General features: G+C 31.4%; 1 protein-coding gene across 1 annotated transcript in view; it reads right to left on the minus strand.

Moving 5' to 3' along the window:
* Positions 1–3,942: 3,942 nt before the first annotated feature.
* LOC137653593 (6-phosphofructo-2-kinase/fructose-2,6-bisphosphatase 1-like) overlaps positions 3,943–13,501 on the minus strand; it is a 388,947-nt gene continuing 379,388 nt past the window's right edge. The window contains exon 11 of the mRNA XM_068387128.1: positions 3,943–6,029. Within this exon, the coding sequence (XP_068243229.1) occupies positions 5,970–6,029 (60 nt within the window). The 3' untranslated portion in view covers positions 3,943–5,969. The remainder of the gene's footprint in view (positions 6,030–13,501) is intronic.

Genomic DNA, 13,501 nt, shown 5'->3' on the forward strand with positions numbered 1-13,501 from the left:
GGATGACTGATAGATACTTCAAATACTTTATGATCCGTAGCAGACCGAATCATAATAATAATAATAATAATAATAATTAAGGGCAGTCATGAGCAGCAGTCCTAGCATCCTTGCAAAGATTATGGTGCATGTTACAAGGTCTATGAGGCAGGAACTTGGTGGGACCAGTTCACCTTCTCCTTTGACCCTTAATTGAATTAAGCACAGTAGGATCTAACGCTACCCAGTACTCACCTCAAGCATAAGTAAAAAAAGTTTAGGAGAATTTCGTATGAAGCGTCACATGGAGATCGTATTTGACAGTGGAAGAACTCATGGTTGCCCTTCCATAACTGTACGATGCACAGTCATTAATTCATAGTATGCAACACCTATTATTGATTTTATAAAACAATATGAGGTGTTTCCAGTTCACAACCTCAAAATCCCATTTTGCATAAAGCGCAATTGCTGTACAGTATATAGATTATTTTTAAACGAAGCTAACCACATTTTACATCAGTCGTCTTGGTACTTCAACTCAACTAGAGTTACTAGATTATTATATTTGGGTTTTTGAAAAGGGAAAACGAATCCAGTTCTCATTACCTGCTGTACCACTCATATTTTCTAATATTATTAGTCCCTGTGTACAAGAATGCCAAAAGGTTTCTGATAATGTTAGTGCTTCCTCGCATCAATATATTCTCAGTTTATGCTGAGCTTTGTCTTTCCAGCACTGCAAAATGGGTTTCATCTGCATGAAAGCGAGTGTTGCTGGTTATAAAGAAAAGGGGTTCTCAATGGGATGGCTAATATGTTCGTATTCAGTCATTGTTTCATTTAAGGCCTTAATACTGAGCTGTTATTTTTGGGAAAAAAAAAAAAAAAAAAAAAAAAAAAAAAAAACTATATAAGTGAGGACCCATCTGATCCATATCAGATAAAAAAAAAAATATTGTTTGGCTATTTTTGGGTATCTCTGAGGCATTTGCCATTTTGACCTGTTAAGTCAGTTTTATTTTTTTTTAAACCCTTGATGATGTGTATTACCTTTAGTCTTACAGGTATATCACAATTCAAGTATTGCGCAGTTCTTCATTTGAGACATTGAACCTTTGGTAACATATTGTCAAGTTTTTATTTTCTCTTTGCTCCCATCCTAAATGGCTGCAATGATATGGTTACAAAGTATCTGAGCCACTCCACCTCCAGCACCCTACAGAAATTCTATATAATTCAGAATGTTTAGTTACAAAGTACAGTATCTTTGAGCCACTCCACCTCCAGCACCCTACTGAAATTCTATATAATTCAGAATGTTTAGTTACAAAGTATCTTTGAGCCACTCCACCTCCAGCACCCTACAGAAGTTTTATATAATTCAGAATGTTTAGTAACAAAGTACAGTATCTTTGAGCCACTCCACCTCCAGCACCCTACTGAAATTCTATATAATTCAGAATGTTTAGTTACAAAGTATCTTTGAGCGACTCCACCTCCAGCACCCTACAGAAATTCTATATAATTCAGAATGTTTAGTTACAAAGTATCTTTGAGCCACTCCACCTCCAGCACCCTACAGAAATTCTAAATAATTCAGAATGTTTAGTTACAAAGTATCTTTGAGCCACTCCACCTCCAGCACCCTACAGAAATTCAGAATGTTTAAGTAAGTGCTTGTAGGACCAACATACTGAGAGGTGTGGTGAAAATAGAATGGAAAATAAAACAAATTTTCTGCAAATTCAGGTCTTTATTGTTACTGTTTTGCAAAAATTTTTGATGAATGAAAAGTACAAAATAAATATTTTTTTTTACATACAGAAAGCCACCTTGTGTAGGGGCCTATTATCTTCAACAGAAGGAAGGGAAGGTATAATAATATTTAGAATAAAAGTAATTATGCTTCTTGTGGGTTACTAATTTAAAATGGTTAAGCAAACTTACAAACAAGCTATCAATCATCTATGAGGGTTAATACATGTCCCAATAACATAGAACCAACAGAACATACATAGGTAAAATGTATCCCAAGAATTTCAGTGTGTTTTTGCTTACTTTTCAATAACAGCGCATCCTCTTACATATTATGAAACACTCTTTAAAAGTTACCATATATTATCAGGCATTCATTTTACCAATATAGTTAACTTTGTTTAAAGAGGCAGATTATGCATTGTTGCAATTAGTGGCTAACTGGAATGATGGTGAGATTTAGCATTAACAAAGGAATTTCAAATGTCATTTGTGGCAATATTAATCAAGTTGTGACCATTTAACACTCAATAATTTCCAGTTAGAAATACTCTGTCATGAATCAGTGAGTTCGTTTTTGCTGAAAAAAGCTTCCTTATCTGAAAAGACAGAATACACAGACTTCCTTTGTTTGTAGGAACAATAAAGACACTTTCCTTTTTCTCATCATACATTTCTTAATAAATTCACTTCAAGTCTTACCTCCATTAGAATGGAAACCGAAATTACCATAATCCAGATAAATTACAAAAAACTGTGGACTAACAATATTTTTTATTTTCATGATTCAGATCTTTTGGCCTTATGGCAGATATTTTTATTTCTCCATAAGTAATATCTTCTTTAAAAACGCCTTTCCTATTCAATGAACTAGTTGAAATACAGAAAAAAATAAGAAAAATCAAACATCCATAGTGTGAAAATGCTACATTTTATATTGTGGTTATTTTTTAATCAATGTAATGTCTCTAAATTACCTAATAATCACCATTTTAAAGCAGGAATTGCAGTAGTGTAAAGTATATATTAGATGTATGCTGTTGAATGTCATTCTATTCCGACCACTTTTGCATATTGTATGATTCATCGATTTATGTTAACTATCTTTGTCCAAAGAATAGTGCCCACCTTATAAAATCCTTTCTACTTGCATAAACACAGATTGGATGAATGCTATTCTCATGCAAAATGGAGAATCACAGACTTCTTGAAACAATTTTAAGGACTTGCCATGATTAAAAAATAACGTTATTAGTTTAAACTAATCTAGATATAACAAACCAATTGAAAGTGTTTGCAATACATTATTAATGCAAATATTAAATATGATTAGGGTACTATTACTCAATTGTATTTCAGCTCCAACTAACCATGGTGCGTATGTTGCTCTTGGATAAATATCACATTTCAATATCTGTTGTACTAAAATTACGCCTTATTTCTAATTATATTGCATTGATTTTTGCACATATACAAAATTACTCATTTTACCTTGCTTAAACTGGGCACATATAAATTGGTCTCAGATATCAAAAAGGTGTACAATGCAGTAGTTGTAAAAGCATGTACAGCATTTAAAATTCATTTTAACAAATTTGAAACCAATCCGAAAAAAATAACTTAATTTTCAACAAAGTGGGTGACTTGATAATTTATAAAAAAAATTTACATTCTCAAACAAAACATTAAATGTGTACAGCATTTATTAGTATTACATTATTCAACAAAAACTATCCAGAAAATATGTTTATTTTGTTTATCTCATTTCGTACATAGCTGAGCCTCTACTTAACAATCCTTCACCTATTACTTGAGATATAATGTACCTTTTATATGTGCAATACAGTACTTCTTAATGTAATTCCAGTCTAAAGACAACACTGTAGGCAGATGAGTAAATCTGTATGCTTAGCCCCTTATCTGTATGGTAAATAATTAAATACTTAATAGTTATATTATAGAATCCTAAATCACCAATAAAAAATAATTTTCCCCTACTTTATATTTTCTGCATAATGATTTAAGCGAAGTCATTACAACAGTGCCTGTCTGCCTGCAGTGCCCATTTAATTATACAAGGAAAAAATACCATGATATATATATATATATATATATATATATATATATATATATATATATATATATATATATATATATATATATATATACATATATATATATATATATATATATATATATATATATGTATGTATGTATATATTATTTATTTGTAACCCCTATAGTTACAAAAATGAACCATACTTCAAGAAAAGTAATAGCTACATTTACTTCAGTGACAAAGAAGTGTTTTGCTTATCGTAAATTTTAATACAGTAGCTGGCAATTCTGACATAAGTGAAAATTGACACAAATCTCTGGCATAGAAACAAAATGAGATCTTATAATGGTAATCACTTTTCTACTTTAGCTAGAAGAAAATACAAGATTCCTATATAATATATTAAGAGAATGGAATCCACTCTGTCAAGCCCTCAACTGTGATGTCAAGTTACCTGATTTTGCAAGAAATTTTTATTTGATGTTAATGCTACACAGTTGCTATTGATCCTAAATTCATCAACCGGAAGAAATTGATAGTGAATCATTAGGCAGCTTGAGGAATTAATAAAAGTGGGAGTTTCTTATGGACAGAAACTAGTAATTACAGAAGGAATATCAAAAAAGTAAATAGTTGCAGATGCAAGAATACAACAGCATACGTTGTAAAAAGATAAATAAAACTGGCAAGTCATCTATTACTTGAAGTACCAACAGGCAGAAAAAAATTAATGGAACCAAGTGCAAGTTACAGCATAAATAAACTATAAATGTCAAGGGCGGCAGTAGACTGGTCAAAGAAAAGTCGTGCGGAAACCAGAGAACATAGAAAATTAATTTACTTACTCTAACAGTGATTTCAAAATTATACAAAAAAAAAAATTGACAAAATATTTGCAAGTTGAAGCTGCAAATGATATTGAAGAGGGTGTATAAGGAGTAAGAATACTGGCTCTATACTCACTGAAACTGAACACCAGCAGTTACAACAGACTACCACTTACACTAAGCTTTGTTATCAGAGTAAAATAAAAAGCACTAATAACACAATACAGAAGTGTCAGGTGATGTAGCAATGCCATACAATTGCAACAAACTTCTTGATCAAGACCTAGATTCCATTACTTTTGTGCATTTATTCAAACAAAGCTGAGGTTTTATTACTAAATAATCTATGACTTTCGCTGAAGCCAAAACTTCATAAAACATTTCAATCTCAAACCAAGCCACGGTACACAATAAAAGCATTTGTTTAGTCAAACATTTTTCCCATGAAAAACAAACTGGGCTCTAAGTATAGCTATTGAAACTACACACAACTTATTCACTAATAATTTGATAAAGCTCTCAAATTCTAAACATTCTATTATCGTATATTTCAGAAACTAAAGTACAAACTAAAACATCCTTAGTACTGTATGCTGGAATCAACTCACGCATTGTTAAAACTACAAAGAATAGCCTAAAAACTGTGACCCAAATTTCAACAGAATACTTAAATCAAGGATATGGACTTATTATAACTTCTTTGAAATAGAAAATGCCCAAGATAAAGAATATTAAATTCTAGAATCAAATTTAATGTTCATATCGCACATCAAGTTGGTAGATAACTTTCATATCCCACATGTTTTCAAAATGTAACCAGGAAAAGGAATTGGAGACCATTTCTTTTAAAATTTGGGCCACTGGCATTGTGGCATAAAATGCCTAGTATAACTCTAGCATTCATTCTAAAAAGCTTGTAATTCAGTCTGATAATTTTGTCCTTCATTGTTTGTGTCATTAACTGCAATGGATTCTACAATATCTTATTTTGATTAATAGACAATCATTACACTGTATTATCTTTTTATGTGACCATATATTGTGAAATTTACCTATACTAACACAAGATTCTACTGTATTGCCAAAGATAAAAAATATCCTTCTAAGGTAAGGATTCATTGGTAGAACAATCATCACTCTAGTCTATCAAAAATACACATCTAAAATTGTGCTGCATAATGTTTCTTGTTATATATTTAAATAAGATACCAGCCTTCTCGAATATAGTTATGAAAAATTCGCCTCTCGCATCCACCAAAGACAAGATGACCTCAGGTCGAAGTTGCTGTTTTTGATGAACGATGATGATGATGATGATGATGATGATGATGATGATGATGACACATTCAGTAGTGCAATGGGACGGTAATTAGGGCATCAGTTGTTTTCCTTCCAATGGCACAATCCTGCGGAAAAAACGCATTACCAGCCCATCATATTGGCTGTGCCAGTAAAGATATTACATGCAGAAACGTTTTACAGTACTCAAATTAGTAACCCATTGATCTTTTAAACTTATCATCCTAATTCATTTAGCAAAAGTTATTTTTCCTATATGGTAAGATATCCCTTTCTATTACATAAGTAGTCATACAGATGGATCCTGGAGAATGTAAACTTTCTTTTAACTAACTAACGTCTAGTATTAACAGTTCTTCAGCTACATGCACCTTACCTACCACTTTAGTCCTGAATTTTTTATGTTGATTTCCTATTTTAGTGACACCGCTCCCAGTTTGCTCTTTTCGTTTATTTTCTCTTTTTAGGTACCAAACACATGATGATTTAGTTTTTGCTAATGTAGAGTTGACAAACCTTGATATTTTCCTGCCCAACAACTGCTATTTACATATTTATAATTTTGGAAATCCGAAGTTTGCTTGGAAATATTTTGGATTACGTAAATGGTTCCTGCAAGAATTATTAGCAATTTTGTGCATTTGTTTCCATTTGAAAATAATAAGTCGTTGTCTCTCATATACCATTTCACCTTATCTGCTATATCATACTACCTGTACAAGTCTACCCCATTCTTTAAAACTAATTAAAAAATTTCATCATTCTAGTTTTTATTTTATCTATGAGATATCTTTATACTGTATACTATCATTTGAATAATTTCACTAACATGTTTCTTAAATATTTCATCCAGCAACCATTTTAAACCACTGCAAACCTAAAACCTATTTTTCATCCCTGTTTATTGAGTAAGACTATCACATGTGTACCTTGTTATACTATGAAATTTCAAGGATGGTCTCAATTTCTATTAATTTACTTTGGATCTAAGAGTAATAAAAGTCACTTTACAAGAGGCAGTCTCCTTAAAATATTCTCTCTACGGAAGAGGTAAATAATTTCAAATACAGTACAGATGTGTCTAGGCCAGGACAGAAAATTAAAGTGTATCATTCAATTTTCATAGATATTTCTTGAATTTCCTCTTAGAAGACTTCTGCCCTTAATATTATAATCAAAACTTGTCAGTTGCCTCGAGTTCAAGTCATTTCGTATACTTACTCCTTGTATCTGGGCATTGAAAGATAATGAAATTATCGTCATTTTTTTTTATGTGGTAGCAATTTATATTCCATATTATAATGTTCTTCAACTATTAACATGTCAATTTCAGCTACATTTACAGTTATTCTGTAGATGTCTTAACATTAAATAGCATACTGAAATTCACAGTATAAAGAGCTTTTTAAGCAAACAATTTAACAAGTTTGAATTATTCTTTATCATAACAAGGCTTAAGTAGGTTTTTCTGATCAATTACACATTAACCCTTTCTATGATTGGCATGCAACAGAAGCTGATGTATTGTAGATTTTCAATGACAACTGATGAAAAATTAACATGAAACATTGAGAATTTCCTTTCCTTTCATTTGAGATACAGATGGGAACAAGTTAAATCTACTTTCTTCAGCTGCTTCAATTTAATAAGATGTTTTTTCTAAGTGGAATAGTACTGGTTATTTACTCTTAAAACATCACCTTATTGCTGACACATACTCATCTGTTAGAGGGAAGAAACATTATTCCAGAGAAATAATTAAAATGGAATTTCATTAACACAATTCAGCTCTAAGGGTAAAGTATATATACCGATTGATCTTATTCCAAATAGTAAGAGTTGTACTGTGCTGTTACAGCTTAAGATTCCATTAACAAAAATAAATTATCCTCTTCTAGTTTCACTTACACAGGTTTTTAATTGTGTTTTATTTTCATTAAGCAATAGGTGCCCTCTCAACACTTGGTATAAGCACTGCAAGATTGTCCGGCCAAAGTGCTTTCGCTGAGGTGTTGCAGGGCAAGTTTTTATAGCCCCAGCTTATGTAAAACTAAATTGAAATGAGAGAGCAGACATAACAGCTGAAAAAATATGGTCTTACAAAACAAATTCACAAAATTTTAAACATTCCATATGGAGTATTCATGAAAAATATTCAATCTTATGTAAGAAATATGTGGAGAGTAAGCTGGGATTGATCCATAGATACTCTAAAGTTGAATTCCATTCAACCACTAATTTAAAAACAAGTCTTTAGACAATCTCCTCGACTAGCATAGTTTTATCGAGATTATGTGTTGAACATTAATTTATTACAAAGTACAGATGGTAATCAGATTCCGGCATGAAACTCTTATCAAGCATCAGGTTTTTATTCTAAATTTAATATGCTACTAGATTTTCACCTGGCCCTGAATTTCATTTAATATATAGATTCACTATTCCTATTCATTTGAAAGCATTGAATGGCTGAAAGAGACCCAGTGTTTGGCTTCATAGAATGAATATCAAACTCAAATTCAGTAACTAGTACCTATATAAATAGAAATAAAGTTTGATAAACATTTCGTTTGATTACTCATCCAGAATCAGCATTGGACACAATTTAACTCGACACTGATCTAGGCCATGACAGAATTTATAAAAAGGCATAAATTCTAAGGGGTATTAAATGATGAATCTCCAGCTTTCTATGCAAAATTATGGACTAAAAAATTACCGAGTCAATAAGAATCAGCGTAACATTCGAGAGAGACAATAGATGGCGAAAAATCATCTGCATAAGGAATGTCAACAAATAATCCCTTTTTGTTTATTTTTTACATTATCTGAAACTTGTAAAGCATATGGCTAGAGACTACTGTAAACCTATATCTGTTGATAATGTACAATCCTCGATAATGGAGCAAAAATGTGCTATGATGACTCGGTTATTTATGTTGTCATCTCTAGCTTGCATAAAAATTGTCAAAAGCTTCTATGTAAAAATAGTTTATCCATAATATTACTCCTAGATAATTTTTTCTTTCTTTTTATTTTCACTGGTCGTTCAACCCCAACAATCCTTATTTCAGGACATTTAAATGAGCAAATTTAGGATCATCACCTCTTACACCATGGTCAAGGTTGTATTTTTTTCCAACGATAAAAATAGCACTAAAGTCTTGACTTCAATAATTCACACTGAATGAACACCTATCCAGAAAAAATGTCATATCTAAGGATGGTATAGAATTTGGAGTCAATTGCCAAATGTTGAACATAGTTGGTGTTTCTCCAAATGCTTGTGAAGAGATTTTATTTCTCAAAGATAAGAGTTGGGGTATCTAACTTGTTTATCAAGTGCTTTCCAAGCCAATGAGGAATTCAGTAAAGACTTACACTAATTTCATTTTTTGCAATGTCTTTGGGTTTAAGGTGTTATGTTGTCTAGTGTTAGCATATGAGTGTTGCTGGAATTAAGAGGGAACTTTTTTTCTGTTAAGAATAAAATAAGTATTAGTAACCATAATGCTAGATAAGGTCTACCATGCAGGTAGATATCGTTTTCTTGCTGGTTAATGATAAGGAATGTTTGTTTCACTTATGGTCACATTGCAAGGTGATCTAAGCCCTTGCAAAAGTGAGTGAACTATTATCTTGCATTTGATGATATGCTCAGTCATGGGAACTTATATATTGTTGTTTTTCATGGATGAGATAAAAAGGTAACTAGACTGTTTCCTGGATAATTTTTGTAGAAATTGTTTGAATAACAGTGGCATGTATAAATTTATGGAAGAAGCCAATTTTCAAAGTTGTTCTTTTACTTTGGTAGATCTAGGGAAAACCTTTACTATATTTTCTTGTGAAATGTATGAATGCAGAATTTAAAATTTGTATCATTAGAATAAGTAAACAGTAATAACTCACTTCACGTCGGTTTAACATATATCAGTTCCGACTTTACGTCGCTTTCCTTAAATATCAAATATTCTATCCTACCTTACATTGGTCTCTTGAGTCATAAAACAACAATTAAGTACTTTACTGAACAGTACTGCACTTCACATGGAAGCTTATTAATATAAATATATGTTTTTTTATAAAATGATTGATGGTTATAAGTACTTTTCGTGTTCAGAATATGTATAATTAACCTTTGTCACTTTATAGAGGGAAAATCCGACTTATGTTGAATATCAACTTGCGTAGAGTCTCTTGGAACCAATTAAGGACATAGGGCGGGGTATTACTGCTTTTCAAATCTTGCTAAATTTGGTGTCTTCTGCATTAATGACCTTTCTTACTGTGATACTCAGTACAGATTAAAAACAATTGATAGCAACTTCAGCTTACTGAATCAATCAGTCTTTTATACCAATGATGTTCAGGAGAAAACTGTCTTTCGCCGACTAAGGAAGAACCACTCTTGTTCTTCTCTTACATTTTTAATAATAGGTAAGCCCCACCCATTCTATGATGTTAGAAAGACGAAACTAGCCAGCTTTCAGCAACTAGAAATACTACATTTCATAATCCGTAATTAAGACAAAACCATTTATAGTATTTTTTTTCTGTAATACACCTGTAAATGAAAGAAATTATTTATACCAAAATACAAGACAAGGTAATGAAGTATTCAAATTTTTTTACATAAGTAAGTGAATATGTAGTGGACTAATGCAGTTGTCAAGCAAAACTGTGAAAGGTCAGCAAGATGTGCAATAGAAGTGTTCCATTTGCATTTTCACGGAAACAGAGAAACCTAAGTTTATTGTGCCGTTTAGCTGAAGAAGAGTAGATTGCACTAAGAAGAGTTTTCTACGTTGAAGCAATAAGTACGCAGCACTTCTGAACAAAGGTTATATAAAAGGCAAATACTTGTTCATATTCACATATCACTCCTGCAACCCTACAACAATGAGTTTAATGTAAGCTTTGCTGTTAAAAAATAAGAAACAAACACTAACACTACCAAAATGTAAAATACCTTACAAAGTCCCAGTATAATATTAACAGTGTCTACTGTAAATATAGTCAGGGTAAAAATGATGTATATCATTACAATTCAGTGTACGATAACAGGAAACCTACTCAGCTTTTTAATCAAGTACAGTACCTAAATCTGAACTGCATATGTATAACAAATATTTAATAAAAATAAACATTGGCCAGCTCTGACTATAACAGAATACGAACAAATGCCATTAAGTAAACACTAATCATCTAGAAGGAGAAAGATAACACAGATCATTCGGATTTTTATTCCTCATTCACACTACATTAGTCTACTCTCACATCAATTTACTGATTATATTTTGTGCTTTAAATTTCTCTACTTTTCTTTAAAACATGTTGATAAGAAGTAAACTATAACTAAGTCAAAATTACTTCATGATCAACCTAAAAAGCATATGCCTGTGCTTTGTGCATATACAATATATAACCAGTTTCTAAAAATAGTACCTTAAAAAAAATATTTCTGCTTCCAAAATCTCATATGTATAAAAATATAAGATTTAAAGTACAAAGAAAAATTAATCACTACCAAAGTGAGAAACACCAAAATGAAGAAGTGTTGTGCTAACCATACAATAAGAAATAAAATACAATGAAACTGTATAGTGTTGATTACCCTGCAAAGTTAAATTAATTTTTCATTCACAAATATGAAGAAAAAAGCAAAAGCTAAAATAGCATCTAAGAATATAGCTACTAGAAAGTTACTAGAAAAAACTAATATGCATGGCATACAAACATACATATAATTGTAAGGGTCAACTATACACACATTTTACTTTAAAATCATATATGGTTTACATAATAAGTGTAATGCAAACCTTGGGTTTTTCAATAATTATCCTTCGTATGCCATTGAATTATTTATATTAATCCAAGAATGAATATAACTGGACTTCCATATTCTAAACTGATAGAGATTTATTTCCCAATGTTTCAAGTAAAACCATTACATTTATTTGTATGTCATGTAATTTGTACAATTTTTTTTTTTTTATTTAAGATTGAAGTTAATGGGGAACTGGTTATTTTACGTCCATCAGAAAAAAAAAATATACTGGCTTGTTGTACTTCCATCAGAAAAATATCAATTAATTTAACTATATCAGACAAATGCTGTATACGCTGTCTGCAATGGTACAATATAATTTGAACTCGACATGGTAGTAGGTTCATCATAGCTGTTGTGCATTATAGTAAAATCTTACTCTGCAGAAACTAAGCTGCAAATAAATGTGTGAATATGTGCAGTCTATAGTTTCAAGAAAGTTCTGCGAAGGTAAAAACAGTAACTATTATGTAGAAGCAACCTGGTATACCAACACCAACCTTGTCAAAAGACAAGGATGAGAAGTAAAGTATTCAACCGAAAAGGAATGCATACAAAGAAGTATAATCCTAGCATTTAACGTTCAATATAAGCTAATTAGAAAATAAGAATTTTCAGATATATGATCATACCACTGATGTCCGAAGGACAACCACCTCATGTGAACCCAAGTAATTTGGCGATGCCAGTGTTTTCCAGCTAAACTTAATAAAAATTCTGACAAGAGATCTAATATAACCATGGCCCAAAATACATTAAATATAAACACCTTGTCAGTGACAGAATTTAGAAGAGACGCTTGAACATCGCAACAATAAGCTGAAAGTCACAAACATCACTTCAGCGCAGTAACTATCAATCTCAAAACCTTAGACTTTGTTGAGGCTTGAGAGATTTCTACATCAAGTGTTATTCTATCATAATACAGTATCTACGAAATTGAGACGCCTAAGATCTGCAAATTTTATGAGAAGATTATTTACCTCTGTGGCCTGAAAACTACTGGTTTAAACAGCTGACAGAAAGATATTTAATAAATTGAGATTTGCACAATTTTATTTAAAGTATTAACTGACTAACTCATACCCCGGATTTTCAAGGTTCGAAGGAGAAAGTTGACTATACATTAAAAGTCTATTGATTTTGGCAACCTGGAGCCAGTGATATTCCAAAAGACACGAATTGACATAACCAATGTATGCAGTATCCACATTTATTTGAAATGTCGTGGTTTAACAAGAATGTTACCTGCATCTTCATATCTAATTTTATCAGTTTTACCTCTTTTGATTCTGAGCCCCTTAATTTTCCTTTGCTCAGTTTTAACCTAAAATATATGTTAACAACACCGAAAGAGCAAAATGTTCTTGGGTACATGGGTCTTCAAATAAGTTGGCTTCCTTTTTTATATGGCCTCTATTAATCAAAGTTCTTTGTTTCTTGTGATCAGGTTGCTACCTAACAACAAATATAAACTTATTAATTCAAATTTTTCTCTTGCGTAGTTTTATGACCCTGTAGGTAACCAAGACTTGGAGACATATAGATCCCACAGCTACTCTCATAAGTTAAAAATAAGGGAAACAACATGCTTTATTGTGGCGATTTGAAAAATTAATGTGAGAAGAATACATTTACAATGTTGTACTTTTAATTCAACATTAATCTTACTATTATCATATCTAAGAAATAGACGATAAAACTTTTCTGATCAAGTAAGAATTCAAAAGTCTGTTGTAATAAATATGC

The sequence above is a fragment of the Palaemon carinicauda genome, chromosome 14, assembly GCF_036898095.1.
Source record: "Palaemon carinicauda isolate YSFRI2023 chromosome 14, ASM3689809v2, whole genome shotgun sequence".
Lineage (NCBI taxonomy): Eukaryota > Metazoa > Arthropoda > Malacostraca > Decapoda > Palaemonidae > Palaemon > Palaemon carinicauda.